At 46.5% G+C, this 20,557-nt stretch overlaps 1 protein-coding gene across 1 annotated transcript in view; it reads left to right on the forward strand.

The window, feature by feature from the left end:
- LOC139057065 (uncharacterized) overlaps window positions 1-20,557 on the forward strand; it is a 41,475-nt gene that overhangs the window by 14,722 nt on the left and 6,196 nt on the right. Inside the window, exon 2 of the mRNA XM_070534858.1 lies at window positions 1,557-1,731. Coding sequence (XP_070390959.1) covers window positions 1,557-1,731 — 175 coding nt within the window. The remainder of the gene's footprint in view (window positions 1-1,556; window positions 1,732-20,557) is intronic.

Here is a 20,557-nt window from a genome sequence, read left to right on the forward strand (position 1 = left end):
GACCCCAAAAGACCATGTCGTCTTGTGGCAATTCGCAAAGGTGTACGATGCAAAGGTGAAAATGCACTTCATTTGCTGCGTAGCGTGTCACCGAACGCGTAGAAATGGGAGAATGGAATCTGCGGTACAAGTTTTTTATTCTCCCTTCGCGTACGAAGCGAATTCGCTAATCCACGCCTCCGCGCATTGCAATTGTTGCTCCTGAAATTTGCTGAAATTGCGCACGTAACGCAATGGGGATGTTTGTCAGCGAGTTAATGCGCTTCTGCCACACTATTTACTTACATGCTATGTCATGCTGCACTTGCTAAGTCAACGGGCTCATAATGCACTAAAATCAATAATCTCCACAAACTTCGGCCGCCAACATTCATGCGCGCGAATAAAATACAATCGCAGCTCTGCACACGCACGTGTATACTTTCTCTCGCACCTTCGTTTCGCTCTACGTTACTTTCCTAGCATAGTCGTGCAGTTACCGACGGTTCAGTCTTTCCGTCCAATTCTATGCGACCACATTTGTCTTCTGGTTAGGTTTTGTTTGCCGCGTGGGATGCAAAATAACTTCTTGCCCTCCTTCGTCTGATCTCTGCATCCACCCGCACGGCAACAAGGCATTTCGCATCCTAGGTCACACTGAGCTATTCAGCGGGCTCACAACGAACTAAAATAAATATTCACCACAAACTTCGGCCATCAACATTCATGCACGCGAGTGAAATACTATCACAGCTCGACACACGCGCGTGTATACTTTCTATCGCACCTTCGTATCGCTCAACGTTACTTGCCTCGCATAGTCGTGCAGTTAGCGACGGTTCAAAGTCCTTCCGTTAAATTCTCTGCAACCATCCTTTTTTTCTGGTTAGGTTCTGGTTGCCGCGTGGGATGCAAAATAACTTCATGCCATCCTACGTTCGGTTTCGGCACGCAACCGCACAGCAACAAGGCATTTCGGCCCTTCCGGAACGAAATTATCGCAGCAATGGGTATAGCACAACAGGCGAAACGCGCGCACTTCGCCCGGCGCGCAGGTACTTTCATGGCGGCAAAGGGGCGGAGCAAGGTCATATGTCACCGTTCAGCCTATCACTAGCGTCGTCGGCCGGATCAAAGCCTGTCGATACTTTGAAATTATTGAGAGATTTTAGGCGCTGCTCCTATCTTGCGCCATCTGGTCAATCACCCACCAGGGAGAACCCAACCAGCAGTGCACGGACTCGAAGATATTAATCACTGTCGGCTCTTGTAACGGTGACGCAGCGGTTAGCACGCTCGGCTACGGAGCGGTAGCGGTGGCGGTGGAGCAGAGATTGAATTCTCAGAGGGGCCGCTTTCCTTTACGATTATTATGGCGTAATTTGTCTGCCGTTTTTCTGCCACGGCTTTCTGATGATGGCGGGGACACACAGTGAGCCAAGTAATGCTCTCGCATTAGAAGTACAAGGAACATCAGTTCAACGATAGCATAAGGGCTAAAAGGGCATAAACAAATACTTCTACCAGTTCAACCCCACTGGGCGAACGCCATCATGCCCCTCCGCAATACTCTGTAGGTCCCTGGCAAGCTGGCGCCACCTGATGGACTCAGAGGGCGAGTTCTCGGGGCACGTTGAGGCCAGTGGGCACAAGGTGCAGCGACAGAACCTAAAACCGGTGGCCGCTCCAGATCCCAGCGTCGCTGGCACGAGCTCCATAATGAACATTTTCCAGAGAGTGTCCGACATCGAGGTGAGTAGCATCAAACATACGCGCGGCTGATTCGCATATTTCACCATCATCATCATCATCATCATCATCATCATCATCATCATCATCAGCCCGGTTATGCCCACTGCAGGGCAAAGGCCTCTCCCTTACTTCTCCAACAACCCCGGTCATGTACTAAATGTGGCCATGCCGCCCCTGCAAAGTTATATGAACCTCCTATATGAACGCATATTTAACAATATGCATATCGCGATGCAAAAAAAAAATTGTGGCAATCAGTTTCCACCGCACATGTTTATTCATTATGATTATCACAATTAAACACGTACCACAAAGGGTGATCTGGCACACCTGTGTACGATCCTAAAGGGCTCCCAGATTTGTTTCTCTGTGCGATATTATTATTATTATTATTATTATTATTATTATTATTATTATTATTATTATTATTATTATTATTATTATTATTATTATTATTTCGAGGAGTGATCTGGAAGAAATTATTCTCGCTTTCCGTCCTAACGAGCCCACTGGATATGACGGAATATATTTACACACCACCAGGAGGAATTTCAATGCACTGCCAGATATTATCCTGCTTATACTGAATGGTTTTTCGGACGGTTACGAAATTCCAGAATGCCTAAATATGCCAGTTCTAACACTACACAAGTCAGGGAATAAAGATAATATTGTCACGTAGTAGTGACCGTAGAGAAGGCAGCAAAACTGTGATAAACGAAACCAGCCTTCTAGTGGGCGAACTTGTGCCCTCAAAAACAGGCTACACTCAAAGAACAACGATAGCGGCGAACACACTCGGCGATCGTCAAAAATCTGATCAGTGGGTCAAGCGCGTCGGCTTTTACACATCAGTCATCAAATGTTCCAGAGTAATTGCTGGGACCCGCGTGCCTTCCACAATGTTGTACACTATTCACGTCGCGCATACATGCAGATTACACAAGGTTCGGTGATAGGCAGCGGATGGAACCATCGATAACAATCCAGAAACTTCCGATACGTGCAGGCGCGTTCTGCGCTGTGCGATAACATTTCAAGTACACATGTCAATACCCCCCTCTTAAAAAGCATCGACCCGATGCTGCAAATAAAGGAAAGTAATAAACAAAAACACTCGTAACAAAGAGAAAAAAACAAGCAAGTTCCACAGCGCGCGTAAAAAATCTTAAGACGCACCACGTGGGCCACTTCAACTCGTGCGCGGCGCCGCGTGAATGCGAAATGCCGTCTGGCACGACCCCATAGACCAGTCCGCCAATACCTCGGATGACCTTGTAGGGTCCGAAATAGCGTCGCAACAGTTCACACTCAGTCCTCGTCGGCGTATAGGGGTTCAAACCCAAACGCGGTCTCCAGGCTGGTACTCGACGTGTTGTAGTGTCGGCTGTCGGTACGCTGCTGGTTCTTCATCCGTAGGCGGGCGAGCTGTCGGGAATCTTAGGCGCGCTGTAGATAGGTAGCGACGTCAATATTCTCTTCGTCGGTGACGTGCGGCAGCATGGCGTCGAGAGTCGTTATTGGGTTCCTGCCATAAACGACCTTAAACGGCGTGATCTGTGTTGTTTCTTGCACTGCCGTGTTGTAAGCGAATGTTACGTACGGCAGGACCGCATCCCAGCTCTTGTGTTCGACGTCGATGTACATTGCTAGCATGTCGGCGAAGGTCTTTGTTCAGGCGCTCCGTGAGAGCATTCATCTGCGGCTGGTAGGCAGATGTCCTCCTGTGGCCTTTCTGGCAGCATCGCAGAATGGCTTGGGTGAGCTCTGCTGTAAAGGGCGTTCATCTGTCGGTGATGACGACTTCTGGGGCACCCTGTCGCAGCAGGATGTTTTCGACGAAAAACTTCAGCTGAGCTGTCTTTCCGTAGAGCTTTAGTTTCACCGAAGCGGGTGAGATAGTCCGTCGCCACGACGATCCACTTATTTCCGGATGTTGACGTCGGAAACGTTCCCAACAAATCCATCCCGATCTACTGAAATGGTCGGCAAGCAGGTTCGATCGGCTGTAGTCATCCTGCTGGCCTTGTCGATGTTGTCTTGCATCGCTGACAGTCTTGGCTGCCTTGACGTAACGGGCCACGTCGGTGGTCAGACGCGGCCAGTCATACCTTTCCTGTATCCTCGCCAGCCTCCGGGAGAATCCGAGGGGCCCAGCGGTCGGATCGTCACGTAGGGCGTGCAGTACTTTTGGACGCAGCGCTGACGGAACAACAAGAAGGTAGCTGGCGCGGATTGGTGAGAAGTTCTTCACGAGCAGGTTGTTTTGTAGCGTGAACGAAGACAATGCACGCTTAAATGCCCTAGGGACAACGTCGGTGTTCCCTTCCAAATATTCGACGAAGCCTTTTAGCTCGAGGTCTGCTCGTTGCTGTTTAATGAAATCTTCCGCGCTTATTCTACCAAGGAAGGTGTCGTCGTCCTCGTCGTGTTGGGGTGGGGGATTTATGGGGGCGCGTGATAGGCAGTCGGCGTCAGAGTGTTTCCTTCCGGACTGACTTGTATATTACCATGACGTCATATTCTTGCAGTCTGAGGCTCCACCGCGCCAGCCGTCCTGATGGGTCCTTTAAGTTAGCTAGCCAACACAACGCGTGATGGTCGCGGACGACTTTGAATGTCCTGCTTAGAGGTAATGACGGAATTTTGCTGTAGCCTGAATGATGGCGAGGCATTCCTTTTCAGTCGTAGAATAATTGCCTTCCGCTTTTAACAGCGACCAGCTAGCATAAGATATCACCCGTTCAAGTCCGTCTTTCCTCCGGACTAGGATGGCACCGGGGCCTAGGCTAATGGCGTCAGTGTGGATTTCGGTATCGGCGTATGCGTCGAAGCGTGCAAGTACCAGCGGTGACTGCATGCATCGTTTGAGTTTTTGAAATGCGTCGTCCTGCGGCGTTTTCCACTTGAACTCGACATCACATTTGGTAATATGTGTTGCCGGCTCAGCGATGCGTGAAAAGTCCTTGGCAAAGCACCTGTAGTAGGCACACATGCCAAGGAATCTACGCACTGCCTTCTTGTCGATGGGCTGCGGGAACCTGCTATGGCAGCTATCTTCTGCGGGTCGGGGCGAACTACAGATTTGCTGATGGCGTGGCCTAGGAACAGAAGGTCATCGTAGGCGAAGCGGCACTTTTCCGGCTTCATAGTGAGCCCTGATGACTTGATGGCCTCTAATGCTGTCGCAAGCCGCCTAAGGTGATCATCGAAATTTGTGGCGAAGACAACGACGTCATCCAAGTAAGCAAGACAGGACTGCCATTTGAATCCTCCTAACACCGTGTCCATGACGCCCTGAAACGTTGCAGGCGCCGAGCACAGTCCAACCGGCATAACCTTGAACTCGTAGAGGCCGTCTGGCGTGATGAAGGCGGCCTTTTCGCGATCTCTCTCGTCGACTTCTATTTGCCGGTAGCCAGACTTGCGGTCCATCGACGAGAAGTATTTAGCGTTGCAGAGCCGATCCAATGCGTCGTCTATACGTGGAAGGGGGTATACGTCCTTCATCGTGATCTTGTTCAGTCGACGATAATCGCCGCAGAAACGTAGGGTTTTGTCCTTTTTCTTCGCTAAAACAACAGGAGACGCCCACGGGCTTTTCCACTGTTGGATGATGTCGTCGCGCAGGATTTCGCCGACTTGTTGCCTAATAGCTTCACCTTCTCGCTTCGAAACTCGGTACGGGCTCTGGCGGAGTGGTCGTGTGTACTCTTCGGTTATTATGCGATGCTTTGCAACTGGTGTTTGTCGACTCTTCAATGGCGTCAAGAAGCAGTCTTTGTAACGTCGGAGAAGAATTCTGAGCGGTTGCTGCTTACTCATGGGGAGACTTGGATTTACGTCGAAGTCTGTTTCGGGGACTATGGTCTTCGGGGTACATGCGGCAGAATCCGAGAGGACAAAGGCATTGCTGGTTTCCGCAATTTCCTCCATGTACGCGATTGTCGTGCCCTTGCTGATGTGCTTGAACTCTTGGCTAAAGTTGGTTAGCATCACTTCCGCTTTCCCTCCGTGGAGTCGAGCGATCCCTCTTGCGAGGCAAATTTCACGGTCGAGCAGTAGATGTTCGTCACCCTCGATGACGCCTTCTACGTCAGCGGTTATTTCGGTGCCGACGGAAATAATAATACTGGAGCGCGGCAGGATGCTTACTTGATCTTCAAGCGCACTCAAGGCGCGGTGACTACGAGAGCTCTCCGGCGGTATCGCGTGATCTTCCGACAACGTTATCGATTTCGACTTCAGGTCGATGATTGCGCCGTGTTGGTTCAGGAAGTCCATGCCAAGAATAACGCCTCGTGAACACTGTCGGAGTATAACGAAGGTGGCAGGGTAAGTCCGGTCATGAACGGTAATTATTGCCGCGCATATTCCAGGCCGCGTAATTAGGTGTCCTCCAGTGGTCCGAATTTGACAGCCATCCCACGCAGTTTTAACTTCATCTGGGCGGCGATGTGCCCACTCATTACGGAGTAATCGGTGCCTGTGTACACTAAAGCGGTGACCCCGTGGTCTTCGAGAAGCACGTCGAGGTCGGTGGTTCTTTGTCTTCCGTTACAGTTAGGACTTGGCGTCGTATCACGGCTGCGTCGCGTTGACCTGTGGCAAGTATCTGGCGTCGTCAGGTCGTCTTTCGTCGGCGTATTCTTTTCTTCCAGACTTCGTCGGGGCGGAGGTGTGTCGTTGTTATGTCGTCGAGGTGGTCTCTTCGTTGTCTTCGTCGGCGGCGGAGGATCTTCGTCAGTTCGACGAACAGCAACCGCACCTCCATCGGTTGCTGCTTTTAGGTTTCCGGATATGGGCTCGCAGACCGGTCCCGGGCTTGGCCAGTGTATGGACGGCGCTGCGGCGACAGGTAGCTGCTTGGTCATGGCGAACGGGACGGTCGTCGAGGGTTCCATTGAGTGGCGGCAAGGTAGTCGGCGATATCGCAAGGTCGTTCGCCTATCTGTGGTCGCGGCGCGTTGACGGCGACCTCTCGCAGTCCCATCTCCCTGTATGGGCATCGGCGATAGACGTGAGCCGCTTCTCCGCAGTGGTAACAGAGCGGGCGGTGGTCAGGGGCGCGCCAGACGTCTCTCTTCCTTGGGTCGCTTCGCTGGACGACGGGTGGGCGAGCTGGCGGCGGCGGACGGCGGAACTCCGTCGTTACAGCGCTCGGGCGCGGGCGCGGAGTGTTACTTTGACGGCAGGCGACGGCGGCGTAGGTCACCGCTTGAGGCTGGGCCTGTGGCGATTTGGGCTGGCCTTCGGCAAGTTACAGTGACCGCTCGATTTCATCTTTCACGACGTTCGCGATCGACGTAACCTGAGGCTGGGATCTTGGGAACATCCTTTGAAGTTCATCTCGCAGTACCGCTCTAATGGTACCGCGTAGGTCGTCGGCGGTCAATGATTGAACTTCGGCATAGTTTGCTGGGCTTGCGCGGCGGTTGAATTGACGGTTCCGCATTTTCAGAGTTTTCTCCATCCTGGTAGCCTCGTCAAGAAACTCTTCGACGGTTTTCGGTGGGTTTCGTATCATTCCGGTGAAACGTTCTTGCTTTATGCCACGCATTAGTAGGTGAACCGGAAATTTCGGGTTCGGCGTGACGGAACAGGCGCGTCATCTCCTCGGTGAAAATCGCTATGTTTTCATTGGGTAGTTGTGCTCGGGCTTCTAGCATAGCTTCGGCCCTTTCCTTAGGCACGACGCTCGTAAAGGTCATCAGGAAGGCGCTACGGAACAGGTCCCACGTTGTCAGGGTCGACTCCCGGTTCTCAAACCACGTCCTGGGGGCTTCTTCCAAGGCGAAGTACACGCGCCGAAGCTTGTCGTTGGAGTCCCTGATGTTGAAAGTGGCGATTCTTTCATATGTCTCGAGCCAGGTTTCTGGACCTTCAGACGATGATCCATGAAAGGTTGGGGGTCTCTAGGTTGTTGCAGCAGAATGGGGGACGCTGGCGCAGCCATTGGGGTTTCTACATTGGCCTTGATCCCTCTGGTCTTCTCGGGAAGAGGTCCATATTCCTGTCGCAATCCTTGCTGCCTACGGCTTGCTCGCTGGTCCTTGGCGACGTTGGTGTTGTCATTGGGTTTCGGGCTTTGATCGCGGCTTTGCGGGGGTGTTAGGTATATGAACGCACTAGCACCTCCACCAGATGTCACGTAGTAGTGACGGTGAAACATGGCAAAACTGTGATTTGCAAAACTAGCGTTTTATTGGGTGAACTTGTGCCCTCAAGAACACGCTACACTCGTGAACAACGACAGCGGTAAACACTCTCGGCGATCGTCAAAAATCTGATCAGCGGGTCAAGGGCGTCGGCTTTTATACATCAGTCGTCGAATGTTCCAGACTAATCGCTGGGACCCGCGTGTCTTCCACAAAGTTGTACGCTATTCGCGGCGCGCATACATGCAATCATATTACACAAGGTTCGGGGACAGACAGCGCCTGGAGCCATAGATAACATTCCAGAAACCCGACACATGCAGGTGCGTCTTGCGCTGTGCGATAACATGTTAGGCGGTGACAAATGGTCACCCGGAAAAGATAAACAAGTACACGTGTCATTATTGAAAACTATTGGCATATTTCTATATTGCCGATTATAGCTCAGGTCTTAGAAAAAGTTCTTTTCCACACTGCCTTCTTTTCGAAACAAATTTTCTATCCTGACTGATCGACAGTTTGGCTTTGTTTCAGCGTATGGTACAGTGGCACTGTTTGAGGAATTTTCAGATGAACTGTTCTCGGCATTCGATCAGAATCTTTTGACGTGTGCGCCGTTATATATAGCGAAAGCGTTTTACAACCTGAATTATCAAATCTCCTTAAGTAGACTGTATTTTTTTGGGATATCCTGGGTCGTTTTACAACATTCTCGAAAATTACTTGAGGAACAGATTTCAAGTGGTCACTGCCATTGATAAGGGCGTTTTTAGTTCTGCGCTGTCGCTGAAAGTTCCGCAGGGGTCCATTTTATCGCCATTGTTGTTTACCATCTTCGTCATTGACTTGCATTCGGCAATTTCCAAATGTTCCGTGTTCAAGTATGCTGACGACACGGTGTTACCGGCAAAACATCTTTCTTACAAAATGTCCACTGAAATGTTGGAAAGAGACGTGTGCAATTCAATGCTTTGGTTCACAAATAATGGAATTGTTGTTAATACCCAAAAAACACAACTTGTTTGTTTTCGATCTCCACTCAAAACTACTCTAATTAACATGCCTCTCTACTTACATGATTCGTACTGTATTTCATGTAAATATGCCCCTATTCCATACGTGGATTGTGTGAAATATCTCGGAATACCTTTTCGATAGTGACTTATCGTGGCAACATCACTTATCAATTGTTTGTTATAAACTGAGGTCAGTCGCTTGGCTGTTGTTTAACATCAAATGGATTGCACCCTTGTATGCAAAAAAAAAATTATGGTGCATGCACTGGGTTACAGCGTGTTGAGATACAGCATTAGAGTCTTCGGCTCCTGTTCGGATCGTTGGAGATGCTGGGGAGACAGGATTATAAAAAATACCCTTTAAAATGTTGCCTACAACTCCCAATAGTAATAGCTGCAAATATCTTCTGTGAACTTGGTCTACTGAATTTTCAATCATTGCTTATAGAAACCGTTGTCGTAAAACATTTTTTTTTAATTCCGTATACAAACAAAAAAGTGCCGCCACAAGACAACTTAGGAAACACGTCCCTTATGCAGTTCCTCGTTCAGCCACAAGGTATGGTGCGGCCAGGCGCTGTGCATATGTGCCCGACATCCTTAACAAGTTGCCAAGTGAAATCTTTAATGCCACATTGAAAAGCACGCTGGAAGAAGTAATAAAGGAGCTATGGTGAAATTAAGCTCCTCCAGAATATTTTTCCACCGTATTTACTTCTTCAGTTGCCTTTGTTTTAAGTAAAATAACCAGATGTTATCGTGTTCATTTCCATTGTTTTGCCATTCATTTTATTTCTTTATTCTACATGTCTCCTCAATCTATGCATTTTTTTCGTCTTGTGTATTATATTCATAGGCACGCTCCTACAAGCCAACTAAGGTATAGACCGGCCTATTTGAGTTGTTCTTGCATTTTTGGTGGAAATCAACGTTATTATTATTATTATTATTATTATTATTATTATTATTATTATTATTATTATTATTATTATTATTATTACTACAACATATTTTCGTTGGTATCTACATATATATTTAACAACTCTCTCAATTTTTCCACATTTCCATGCATATGGAAAACCGCTTGTGTTTTCCCTTATTTAAGTCTGTTTACAAGACAGATGTATCGAACTACATGCCGATTTCACTCCTAACTGCCACATCCACGATTTTTGAGCTCGCCCGTCAAACCATAGTGTCTTATAGTATAAAGCGCTTGTTAACTTCAAACCCACATTTCTCAGTGGTCGCTGAACAGTCACCAGTTTTGCGACCTTGACGACACAGGTCTGTACGCTAGCATTCCAGAGGAGGCAATTGGATGGCCGCGTACAGCTACCTCAGCCAAACGGTTGATGTGCTCAGCCATCCAATGCTCCTCATAAAGCTTGCTGGTCATGGTGCTGATGCTTCAGTTGTTGCTCTCCTTCGCAGCTGTCTTATGGAGAGGCCTTGTTTTGTTAGCGTTCTGTGCACAAGGCCATTAGCGCTGTCCCTGAAAGCTCCGTCTTAACACTACTCCTGTTCTTGGTATTTCTCAATGTTTCTTTGCGTTATTCGGAAGTCGTCTGTTCTTCAGTCTGACGATGATATCAAGATTTCCAAAAATACTCACACTATTGATGACTGTCAAATTCTTCAGTCTGACATATGGTGCCTATAACGCAAAGCTATTTCAAATAGTTCCTATTGCATTTCTGCAATAAATCCTGCACGATTGGCCAGACATTTTTCGGGCCACCCCCACTTCAGCTGTCTGTCACGCGACAAGAAAAACGCGAACAGCCCCCCCCCCCCCATCTGATATGACGTATACATACTGTTTGTGCATGATTAGACCGAACAAAGGAAAAATATTTACTTCCGATTACGCACCTTTTTCTTTTGTCATTGGCCCTCCTCTATTGGCCAAAGATTTTGGGCTGTGCAAACTTCTCCTGTCCGTCATGTGACCTCTCAAAATTGCGAAACCTCGCCAAGTGCAAGTGATGTGTACGCAATTAAGAGCCACTAGTTTGCCAAACAGAAGTGACTTTTTTTTATTAGCCGGAGGCTGCCCCCTTTCCACAAACAATATAAAACATCTGCCTACCGTTTACTCCGACAATGGAACTCGGACCTGCCGCTAAGCATGAATTTATTTGCGCGCAATTAACATTTTCGCATGGCAGTATATCGTTGTCGAGCCATCCCGGCACGTTTATGACATCGCTCTACCTACTCCTCCTTGCTCAGGATGCATTTCAGTGCCATTTTTATTCTTCCATTGCACACCGCTGCGATTTTCTACCAGCCACCGTAATCTAAGCAAGAGAAAGCGGGCAATCGCCGACGCCGGCACCACCCTCCACATCCGGTTATTTACTTTAACTGCGCTAGCTCGGCCACACCGATACGCTCTCCACAGCTGCGTTCTTCTCGCCTTTTTCTGTACCAATTAGATGTGTCAAAATAGGCAATGCTATTTGTTTGGAAAGCAAACAAAAGCAAACCAGCTATGAACAAGGAGAGCGTTCGAATGGTCGTTCAAACAACGCTGCGGATCACCGCCCGATTCTTGCGTCGGCGGCTGCGAGAATTTGACGCCAGGAGATGGTGATAAAAGCAAATCGGAATTGTTTTAGATTATAGGGCCCTTAGTTGTCGCTCGCCGCATGGTGAAAAAATGATGGTCTCAGCCTCAACGACTGTAGGTCCAAAATTATGACCTTTTCTCGCAAAACAGAAAGTATTCTGGTCTGGTATTCTCTGTATTTTTTTTCCTTTGAGTGGGGCTTCTGAAGTCAGCCATGTCGGATAGCCTCAGAGCCAGCAGACATTACAGTAGGGAACGGTAAGAAAAAGAGAAAAGAAAACTGAAAAAATTTATATTCAAAAAAGCAGGGCAATGTTTTTGCAATAATAGCTAATAGTAGGTATTTTAAGGTCAGCTTTCAATAACGTGATGCTCGGGATTGGATTTTAATTAGAGAGTATAAGAGGCAGTGAAATATTTGCACTATTTCCACCGAATGTGCCAATTTATTGATATCGATCCCGAATGGATGGTCCCAAGACTAAGTGTGAGCGCGTATATAGCATCAGTTTGAGAGACGAAGGTGATTTTGCGACGTTACGACGAAGGAATCCGAGCATACGATCAGCGGTACAGACAACATGAAAGTCATAAGTGTCCCATGCTAGATTGCTACGAATGCGAACTCCGAGTTACTTAAATGTTGAACACAGGCTGTCTAGTTGTGCATTATTTAAGTGATCAATGGGATCGTTAGTAATCTTCCTAGACACAAGCATAAATTCGCATTTCTGAATGTTTAATTCCGTTGACCATGTTTTACATCATTAAAAGACGGCGTTAATGTAAGATTGAAGAGGAGCGCCGTCGTTAGGCCCTGTTATTTGTCGTAAAATTACACAATCATCACCGAACAAATGAACAGATGAGGAAAAACAAAGTAGTAAATCGTTAATATAAATGAGGGAAACAAGAGGACTGAGTCCTGGCGTGAATCAGAAGTCACTGCGTATCTTTCTGAATTAGTACCGTTAGCGGAAACAAACCGACGACAGTTAGCAGGAAAACGTTCAATCGAGGTTAAAATGCGAGCATCAAGCTTCAGTAGTCGTAATTAATAAATGAGCAGGCTGTAACGCTTTGTCTAAAGTTTTAGAAAAGTTAAGGAAAAGGAAGTCAGCCAAGGACCTATTATCCAAAGTGGTTTTTGGTTTGTGTACAAACAGTGTCAATTCAGTTTCACAAGCGTGCAATTTGCGATGTCCATGTTTGATGGTGCGAAACATGAAGGTGACTCAAAAAAAAAAAACAAATTCGCTACCTGAGAAGCAAAGATATGCTGTGGTATCTTGCAGGATATACTAGTGAGCGAAATTGGTGTTTAATTCAGAGGGGAATGCTTATTGCGTAATTTAGGCATTCGAACTACTTCCCGATTTCCCACTCGTATGAAAGTACACCGTCGTTCAGTGACTGCTGAACATTTTTGGTTAAGATGATTGACATCTCCCATACTGTGCTTTGCAAAAATTTCACATTAATATGATCACTGTCCAGCGCAGAAGATGCTTTTAGCGATATAGTGGTTCTCGCGACATTATAAGAGGAAACATTTCATATTGTTTACATGGTCGCAGGTAGGGGGGAAGTGGTATGGCAGGGTAAAAAGGAATATTTTGAGAAAACTTACTATTCTGGCACACAGGTCGGTCGGCATAACGGCACCAATAAGTTTATTGAGTGATATTGTAATATCGTGTTCAGAATTAACCATCCGCCAAAATGTTTAGAGTAAGTTTTAAGCATGGAAAGTAAGGTGCTGCCTGGGAAGCTATCTTTGGCGGCTTTTAGGGCCTGCACGTATTCATCAGCTCTCTGTTTGTGGGCTGCCCAACGAGCATTGCTATGGTCTAGTTTAGCTGATTTAAACAGACGCTTTATTTTATTAGACGACTGTTTTTGCTGGGCAATTTTATCATGGTATTTGTTAGGTTAGAGGTGATCATGTAAACAGGAGTGTGCTCATCTTTTAATTCAATAACATTACGATGGTAAAGTTCGCGTAAGTATTCATCGCTGAATACTGCGCGTTCTTTGTTAATTGAAAGAACGTCAGCCTTGTCATAATTTCCAAATGCCTTGATTTTTTTATCGGTTCAGGTCGCTCGAGGCAAGCGACATTTTCGACTGCCCATACAATCTCCAAACTGGATATAATGTTAATGCAATCTTAAGGTAGCCTTTTATTTATCGGCAACAGTACACCGCCACCTTGGCGTGTATGGTGATCACAGCGATGCACAGAAAAATTTCACGAGTTGGCGAATAATTCATGGCCTCCGATTTGTCGATAAAGCCATGCTGCTCTTAAGACCATAATATCACGTACGCATCTATCGATGGCCGATTTCAACGCAACATTTTATTCATAATGCTTCGAGTAAAGAAAGGGTGTATTCAGCAGGCTGCATTTGCTGACCCTGTCACGTTCCTATCTCACAGTGGAAGCAATAGATGCCGACTGCCTAAACGCCCGTGTACTGTGAGTTAGGCTAAAGAATTATTCCGGAGCCCCTCAATACGGCATGCCTCGTGATCGAATCGCGCTTTTCGCACGTAAAACCTCACAATTTGTTTTTTCTAAACGAGGGCTGCATCCTAATAGGTGCGCGCCCAGGCGCATACTCTCTATTGTCTGCAGCTCTGGGAAATCGTGACGACTGGTCGTTTTTGACACAGCGGCTTATCGGACCGAAGACATATTGTTTTTCATTCATGATTAACTTTTTCTTGCGCACATGGCGGACGTGTGCGCCAGGTTGGGGATTAGCATAGTGTTCGCCTCGCTTCACGTGAGGCCACACAAATGTACTGGCTAACGCTTATATTTTTCTCTTTAAGTGTTGCTCTTACAGAAAGCACTTTCACTTTTCAAGTCCTACGATTTGACAATGATAGGGAGGCATTTGCTTTGCGAATGCGATCCTAAGCGATGAGCGCACTCGATCACGCTGTCTGGCAGGGCATCAAGCTCGCCCGTTATCATGTGTACATTTTCCAGGATTCACATCGTTCCCACGATTCTCGATAACCTCGAGTGCCTCGAAGAATTATGTTGCCGCGCCGCGAACGGTCATTTTTCTTGTTAAGACGGGACTTGAGGCGCTCAAGGTGGGCGTGAACTCAGTCGTCTATGCTAACAACAGCATGCCCTAGGAGCTCAATATGTTCAGTTTTTGATTCAAGGCATTGAGCCTCTTCTGGATTTATCCAGGGAAAACACGGGGAATGCGGGAGATGGAAATTCAAGACGATGAGCCAAACGTAAACAAGGTGAAAGCAGGAGCCTGTTTTCAGGCTCCTGCTTTCATCTTGTTCACGTTCTGGATTTATCTAGCTTGAGCTCTGATTTTCTTTTTGCTCGTCCCTATATCCTTGACGCCGATCGCTGACTCGTTCTAGACTTTAGCTGTGTTAGTCGAACGCGCATTAAGGTCTTATTTGTCCATTATTACTGGTCAACGTAGAACACGCAGTGCTATGGGTGGCCGGCGCTTTCTAGCTTCTCCCACTGCTTTCCTGTATCAGGCTAAACGTTTTCCCCAACTTGAATACACATCGGTGGTGTGCAGTGAAAACATCTACATCACAGATACTCCTCCCGCGAAGCTACCGTTTTTTTTTTTCCTTGATTGCTTTTCTTTTTATGCACCACTGCGGTCGTGGGCTTGCGTATAGTCAGCGTTATGTGTCGTGGGTTTCCTGTAGAACCGGCGTGATGCATTAAGAGCAAGCTTTAGCTCGGGCCTGTCTCCGATGCCGGCTGCTCAAATACATGTAAAACGCAAGAATGCTTTTATGAGAAAATCTGTCAACCAGTTTGAATGAGAATTGTTGCGCAAAGAAAGCTAAATCGCAGTGATTGCAGCAAACAGAATTTTAATTTAGGCCATGGCATTTTTTACAAGAATTGCCGGAAATCAGTAAATCTGAAAAAAAAATAGAAGTAAGAAGTTTAGAAATCTGCAACTCAGCATCAAAAACAAATATCGCATTTCTATAAACTACATCCGTTTTAGCAATTAAATAGGACAAATTTCATGTATGAATTTACGACTTATGGGAATTTAGCCCGTCATGTGAAACCACAAAAAGGGTATTTGAGGTACCAATAAATAAATGAATTTGTTAAATCTTTGAAAAGATTTTGCAAATGTAATATTCAGAAGTTAAAGGTATATTTCAGGGTGGCATATGCTACATCATTTTTGTCTTCTTTAGATGAAATATTAGGTGCAGCTTACAGAACTGCGATATCGTTTTTATTTGCGGAGGTACAGAGCTGCATACTTGAAGAAGTCTTCTTTCATGAAATTTCGCAATTTTTAAGAATTTGGAGGGAAAAAAGAACCCAGCCTTAATAAAAAATAGGCTTTCTGAAATCACAACATTTTAACTGTTTCCTTTAAGTTCAACATAACTGATCAATTTCGGTGCAGTGACTGATCAGAAGTAAGGATTGCCGATTTCTCATGTCAGAGCCCCGGAGATGAAGCTTCCCCTTAAGTTTCATTTATAATAATATATTTGTTGGTAGGATATGTTTGCACAACAGCTTTGGAAGGAGAATAGACACTCGCCGTAAACTGCAATATTTTAGCCTCTGTATTTTTTTATTCTTGTTTTCTCTCTTCCAAATATAAGACCCAGAACACAAGCGAAATTAGATCGCTATAGGGGGATCACATAGTGTAGGCAAAGCAGATGTTTGCGCCTGTCAATGGTGATGACTGGACGACGTGCACTATACCTTCACTTACGCTTGGGCCACGAGCTCCGCTGTTCACGTTTCATTTGACGCAGATAGTACATGCACTGAAGTGCAACGTGCTCGGATACCGCGTTACGGTTTTCCTCTTCAGTACACAACGCCGGAAACACCGAATTGACAGTTCACTAAAAAATATGCGGCAAGAGGGAGAGAGAGAAAAGAAGAGGGAAAGGTAGGGAGGTTAACCAAGGCCTTGCTCGATTGACTACCCTACGCTTGGGCAAAGGGAAAATGAAATAACCGATAAGGAGAGAAAATAAAAGTTCTAGTCAGTCATTCACAGTCATTCACAGCGTTCACAGTCATTCACAGTCATTCACAGCGTTCTTACAATACAGTGCCCTTCAAGAAACGCAGAAGGCCTTTTTGACCTTTTGCATGGAAGAACGCATAGGCCATGGTCCAAGGTCTTCTGAGAGCGCTCTATTGTCTAGCAGGTTGAGTTTCGCTTGTAAAGTACGTCTTTGAGTGTCAGAGGATGGGCAGTGACACAGAAGATGCTCTAGAGTTTCATCGCACCCGCACAAATTGCACGCCGCACTGTTGGCCATTCCTACCAGGAATGAATAGGAATTTGTCAATGGGACGCTCAACCACATGCGGCACAGTGAAGTTGTTTCACGACGGGAGAGCCCAGGTGGCAGGCGAAGACGCAAGTTAGGGTCCAGAGAGTGCCTACCTTGATCCACGACTGTTGAGGGGGAAACACGTGGGTCTTGTTCTCCCATAAGATATGGTGCGGCGAGAAGATGTGCGCGTATACCTGAAATTTTTGATGATTTATTAGGAGATTACTTTTCTGTTTTATTAACAGATTTCTGTTACTTTCCAAAAATAAAGTGTTGAAAAAGGTATTCGCATCTTGATGATTTACGTTTGTGTAGGCTATTCTTTGGTAGGCTCGCTTTAGTTCTCTTTTCTAGTTTTCCTTATTGCGTTGCCTGTTGACGCATTATATTAAGCTTGTCGAGTCTTGAGCACCGTGAATTCTTTTTTTTCCTTTTGACTGTATATCACCACATCGCTGTAGCCACTTTCCATTTTCGCCCTAAAGGCGAAGCATCGATTGCGATAGCAAATTAGTAGGCAGCTATACGAAGTAAGGATAGTAGTTTTATCGCGTGTATAAACTTGTAAACATTTGCTTATATTTAAATTAACAAGCATGGTGTCACGCGCGCACAAGCAGAAATGAACACATCTCAGTCGATGATCGCGGTTGCGAGGAAGCGCGGCAGCAGCAGCGAGTGAATTCGCCTTCGTTCTGCCCAGTGAGAACTAAGCGGCGAAAACACAGCGTGCGCGATGCTATCGGCACTCGGCGCAGGTTCCGCATCGTCTATAGGTCGCTCTCAAGATAAGGCCAGCGCAACTGCGCCATACGCAGCAGCCGCCGTGGTGGAACGCGCCTCTTTCTCCTCGCCCCGGAGGCTTGCGTCATAGAGAAAGGGATTGAACGAGAGCGGACACTCGGCGAAAATTGGAAACACGTCACGCTGTACTTTTAACATCGACGAATTGGGGCCGCGAGCATCGAGAAAAAGAAGAATGTGAAATAAGATTAACAGAAATTGTTTTATTTTTTTTATTCTTTCCCGGAAAAATTAAAAATATCTGCGTATAAATTAAGTTAAACTTTGCGGCTTTCTTTCGTTGCGTAGCGACAGGCGAACCGGTGAATGACGAGCCAGATGTTTGCGTCATTCGTCAGACACGCCGCCGAAGCGAGAGAGAGCGGCTGCGCATCTGAGCGTTGGACTGTTCGGGCGCCCGTCTGCCTGTTTTTCTATTTTGGTATTTAGCCTGGTTTCGTGGCCTCCCGGCGAATTATTGCGTTCATTCGGAACTTCGACAAGGCAGCACTGCACTATTGGACTACGGCAAGGTGAGAAACTTTGTTCGACAGTCTGCGACGCACTTCAAGCAATTAGGCTTACTGCCCGGCAGCTAGGCTAGACTTGTGACGCAGTTAACGAAAAACAGCGTGGCCGTCGTGGAGCAGTTAATTTGAATTAAAGAATCGCACTGGGAGATGTTTGCGACGCTTCCTATAAGCCCCAATATTGTTTTAACTAATTTCGGTAGTTTTTGGGCACGCTAGTCGCACAGGGTGCTGTGGCGCAGTTTCGCGTGTACTGAATTTTACTGTGACAAGTCTTGGCGCTTTCTCTGACTGCCAACATTATTGAAACTAATTTCATAGCTTTTTGGGCTACCTTTCGAACGCAGTGGGCGCGCCTGGCGCTGTGACTCGGTTAGCGAAAATCAGCTCGGCCGTGGTGCGCGGTTTCAAGCTTTAATGCACTGACAAGTTCATGGCGCTTTTCTTTCTCTGACGCCCAACATTGTTGACAATTATTTTCTTTACTTTTATGTTATGAGGCCCGCTCGCCGCGCCTGTTGTGACGCAGCGAAAAGCAGCTCGGCCGTGGTGACAGTTAGTTTGGCGCGTACTGAATCTGATTCCGACAAATTTGTCGCAATTTTTTATGTCCCCGCAACAATTTAAGCCTTCTTTCGGTACCCACGCTTGTCGAAAACGCGACGAGCAATCGTCAAGAGTGATAACACGGGAGTGCGTTGCTTGCGCCTGCAGAACGCGCAAGAGATAATCCAAGGAGCTCAAACGCCAGAAACTAGTAACTCGAAAATTCTGTCTTCTGAACGGCACCCACGCATTTTGTCTTGAGTGCGAGTAGAAGGAATTCTGCGAGCGTCCAGCATGCTCTGATTGAGAGCCTGTGTTGTGGCCACCTCTGTGTATTCGTATAGCGTACTATCGCGTCGGTTGTTGCCAAGTTCGCGAAACGCGCCGTTGCCCGCGCATTCTTGCTATTAAAGTGCGGGAAAGAAGTATTGGGAAGAGGGGAATGCTTGGAATTAGAATGTGTTTGTGGGATGTACGGTATTGCTTGGGATGAGTCGGGTATTTACTACGCCGTGTGTGTAAATACGAACTGCTTTTGTTCGTAATGCCGCCCACTCACCACTTTCGCACGCTTCGTCTCTACAGGCATTATTCTTAGATGTTAATACCAAAATAACGCTTGTAATTTTTTCAGCTCACATCGTCTGGTGGAGCTTCCTGCGGAAACTACTGCTGCCTACCTGGTGCCACAACGCTGGACGAATGCAAAAAAGCACGCGACGAGCATTTACAAAGAACAAAATAAACGTTAATTTTTCAACATTTCACAAGGTGTCTTGCGTGTTAATGAAATTGCACGTGTCACATATTCAATGGAGGCTTGTGAAGATCGTTCGCAATCAATTTTACTTACTAAAATAATTTGCAAATAAATATTTATTAACTAAAAAATATGTAAATAAATATCTGCTGCAAAAGCAAAAAAAAAAAAACCGGAGCCGGCGTGACGCGCACCAGCTAGAATTCAAAACGCGCGCGCACAAAACCGAAACCGGAAGTGTGATTCAGGTTCTAACATCCACGGCTTGGTGCGCTGCTCTTGTTGTATTGCTTTCTCTATGCTTGCGTGCGACGACCCGCGTTCCTCCCTCGTTCGATTGAGCCGCCATCGTCCGCTCACTCGCACATGCATGATGTTCCGGCGACGATGCCATCGCCGGAACATCACTTTTACGCAATGTCACGGCAACGCCGATGGCAGAAATGGAGTGTCCATATAATTCCTACCGCAACAAAAGCGGCAGCTATACTTTTTTAATACAGAAATATTCCCCATAAAAGAATGGATATCCTCATAGCTGAGAATATATCTTGATCAAAATTGCGCATGTACCTTTGTTTGACTGTTGTGCAACACTTCCGAGAAAACCAATGATATGCATAGAAAACGTTACAGAAAACGCCCTACATGACCGGCGCTCACCATTTATTATTGGATTTTCAGGTATATATGAAGATAGGGAGGTTAAAGATTATACTGAGTTAGTAGGAAATAACTTTCAAGCAATGTGTCCTTATGTTGACATACAACAGAAATGCAATAACGCGAATTCGAGGGGTAAGAGAGAAAATGTTTCAATAATAGTCCTGGCATTATACAGCCCTTCAAAACAGTGCAGGAAAAAAAGTGCAAGAGAAGACTATGAAAACAGTTGCACCCTTTGGGTTGTATATTTTTTCCACAACAATAACAATCATCTGCCTTTTACATTTCCGGCCATTCCGCCCGTCGCAGGTGACAGTGCGCTCTTCGATTCGATATACATGTGTAGTACAGTTAAGTATGCAAGTTTTCAGTACTCCTTTACTCACTTCTTTCAAGTGCAGGCGTCATATGGGCTAGTTGGTGATAAATAGCTCGTGCAGTGCTCAAGAACA

This window comes from Dermacentor albipictus, chromosome 1 (genome assembly GCF_038994185.2).
Source record: "Dermacentor albipictus isolate Rhodes 1998 colony chromosome 1, USDA_Dalb.pri_finalv2, whole genome shotgun sequence".
NCBI classification, from domain to species: domain Eukaryota; kingdom Metazoa; phylum Arthropoda; class Arachnida; order Ixodida; family Ixodidae; genus Dermacentor; species Dermacentor albipictus.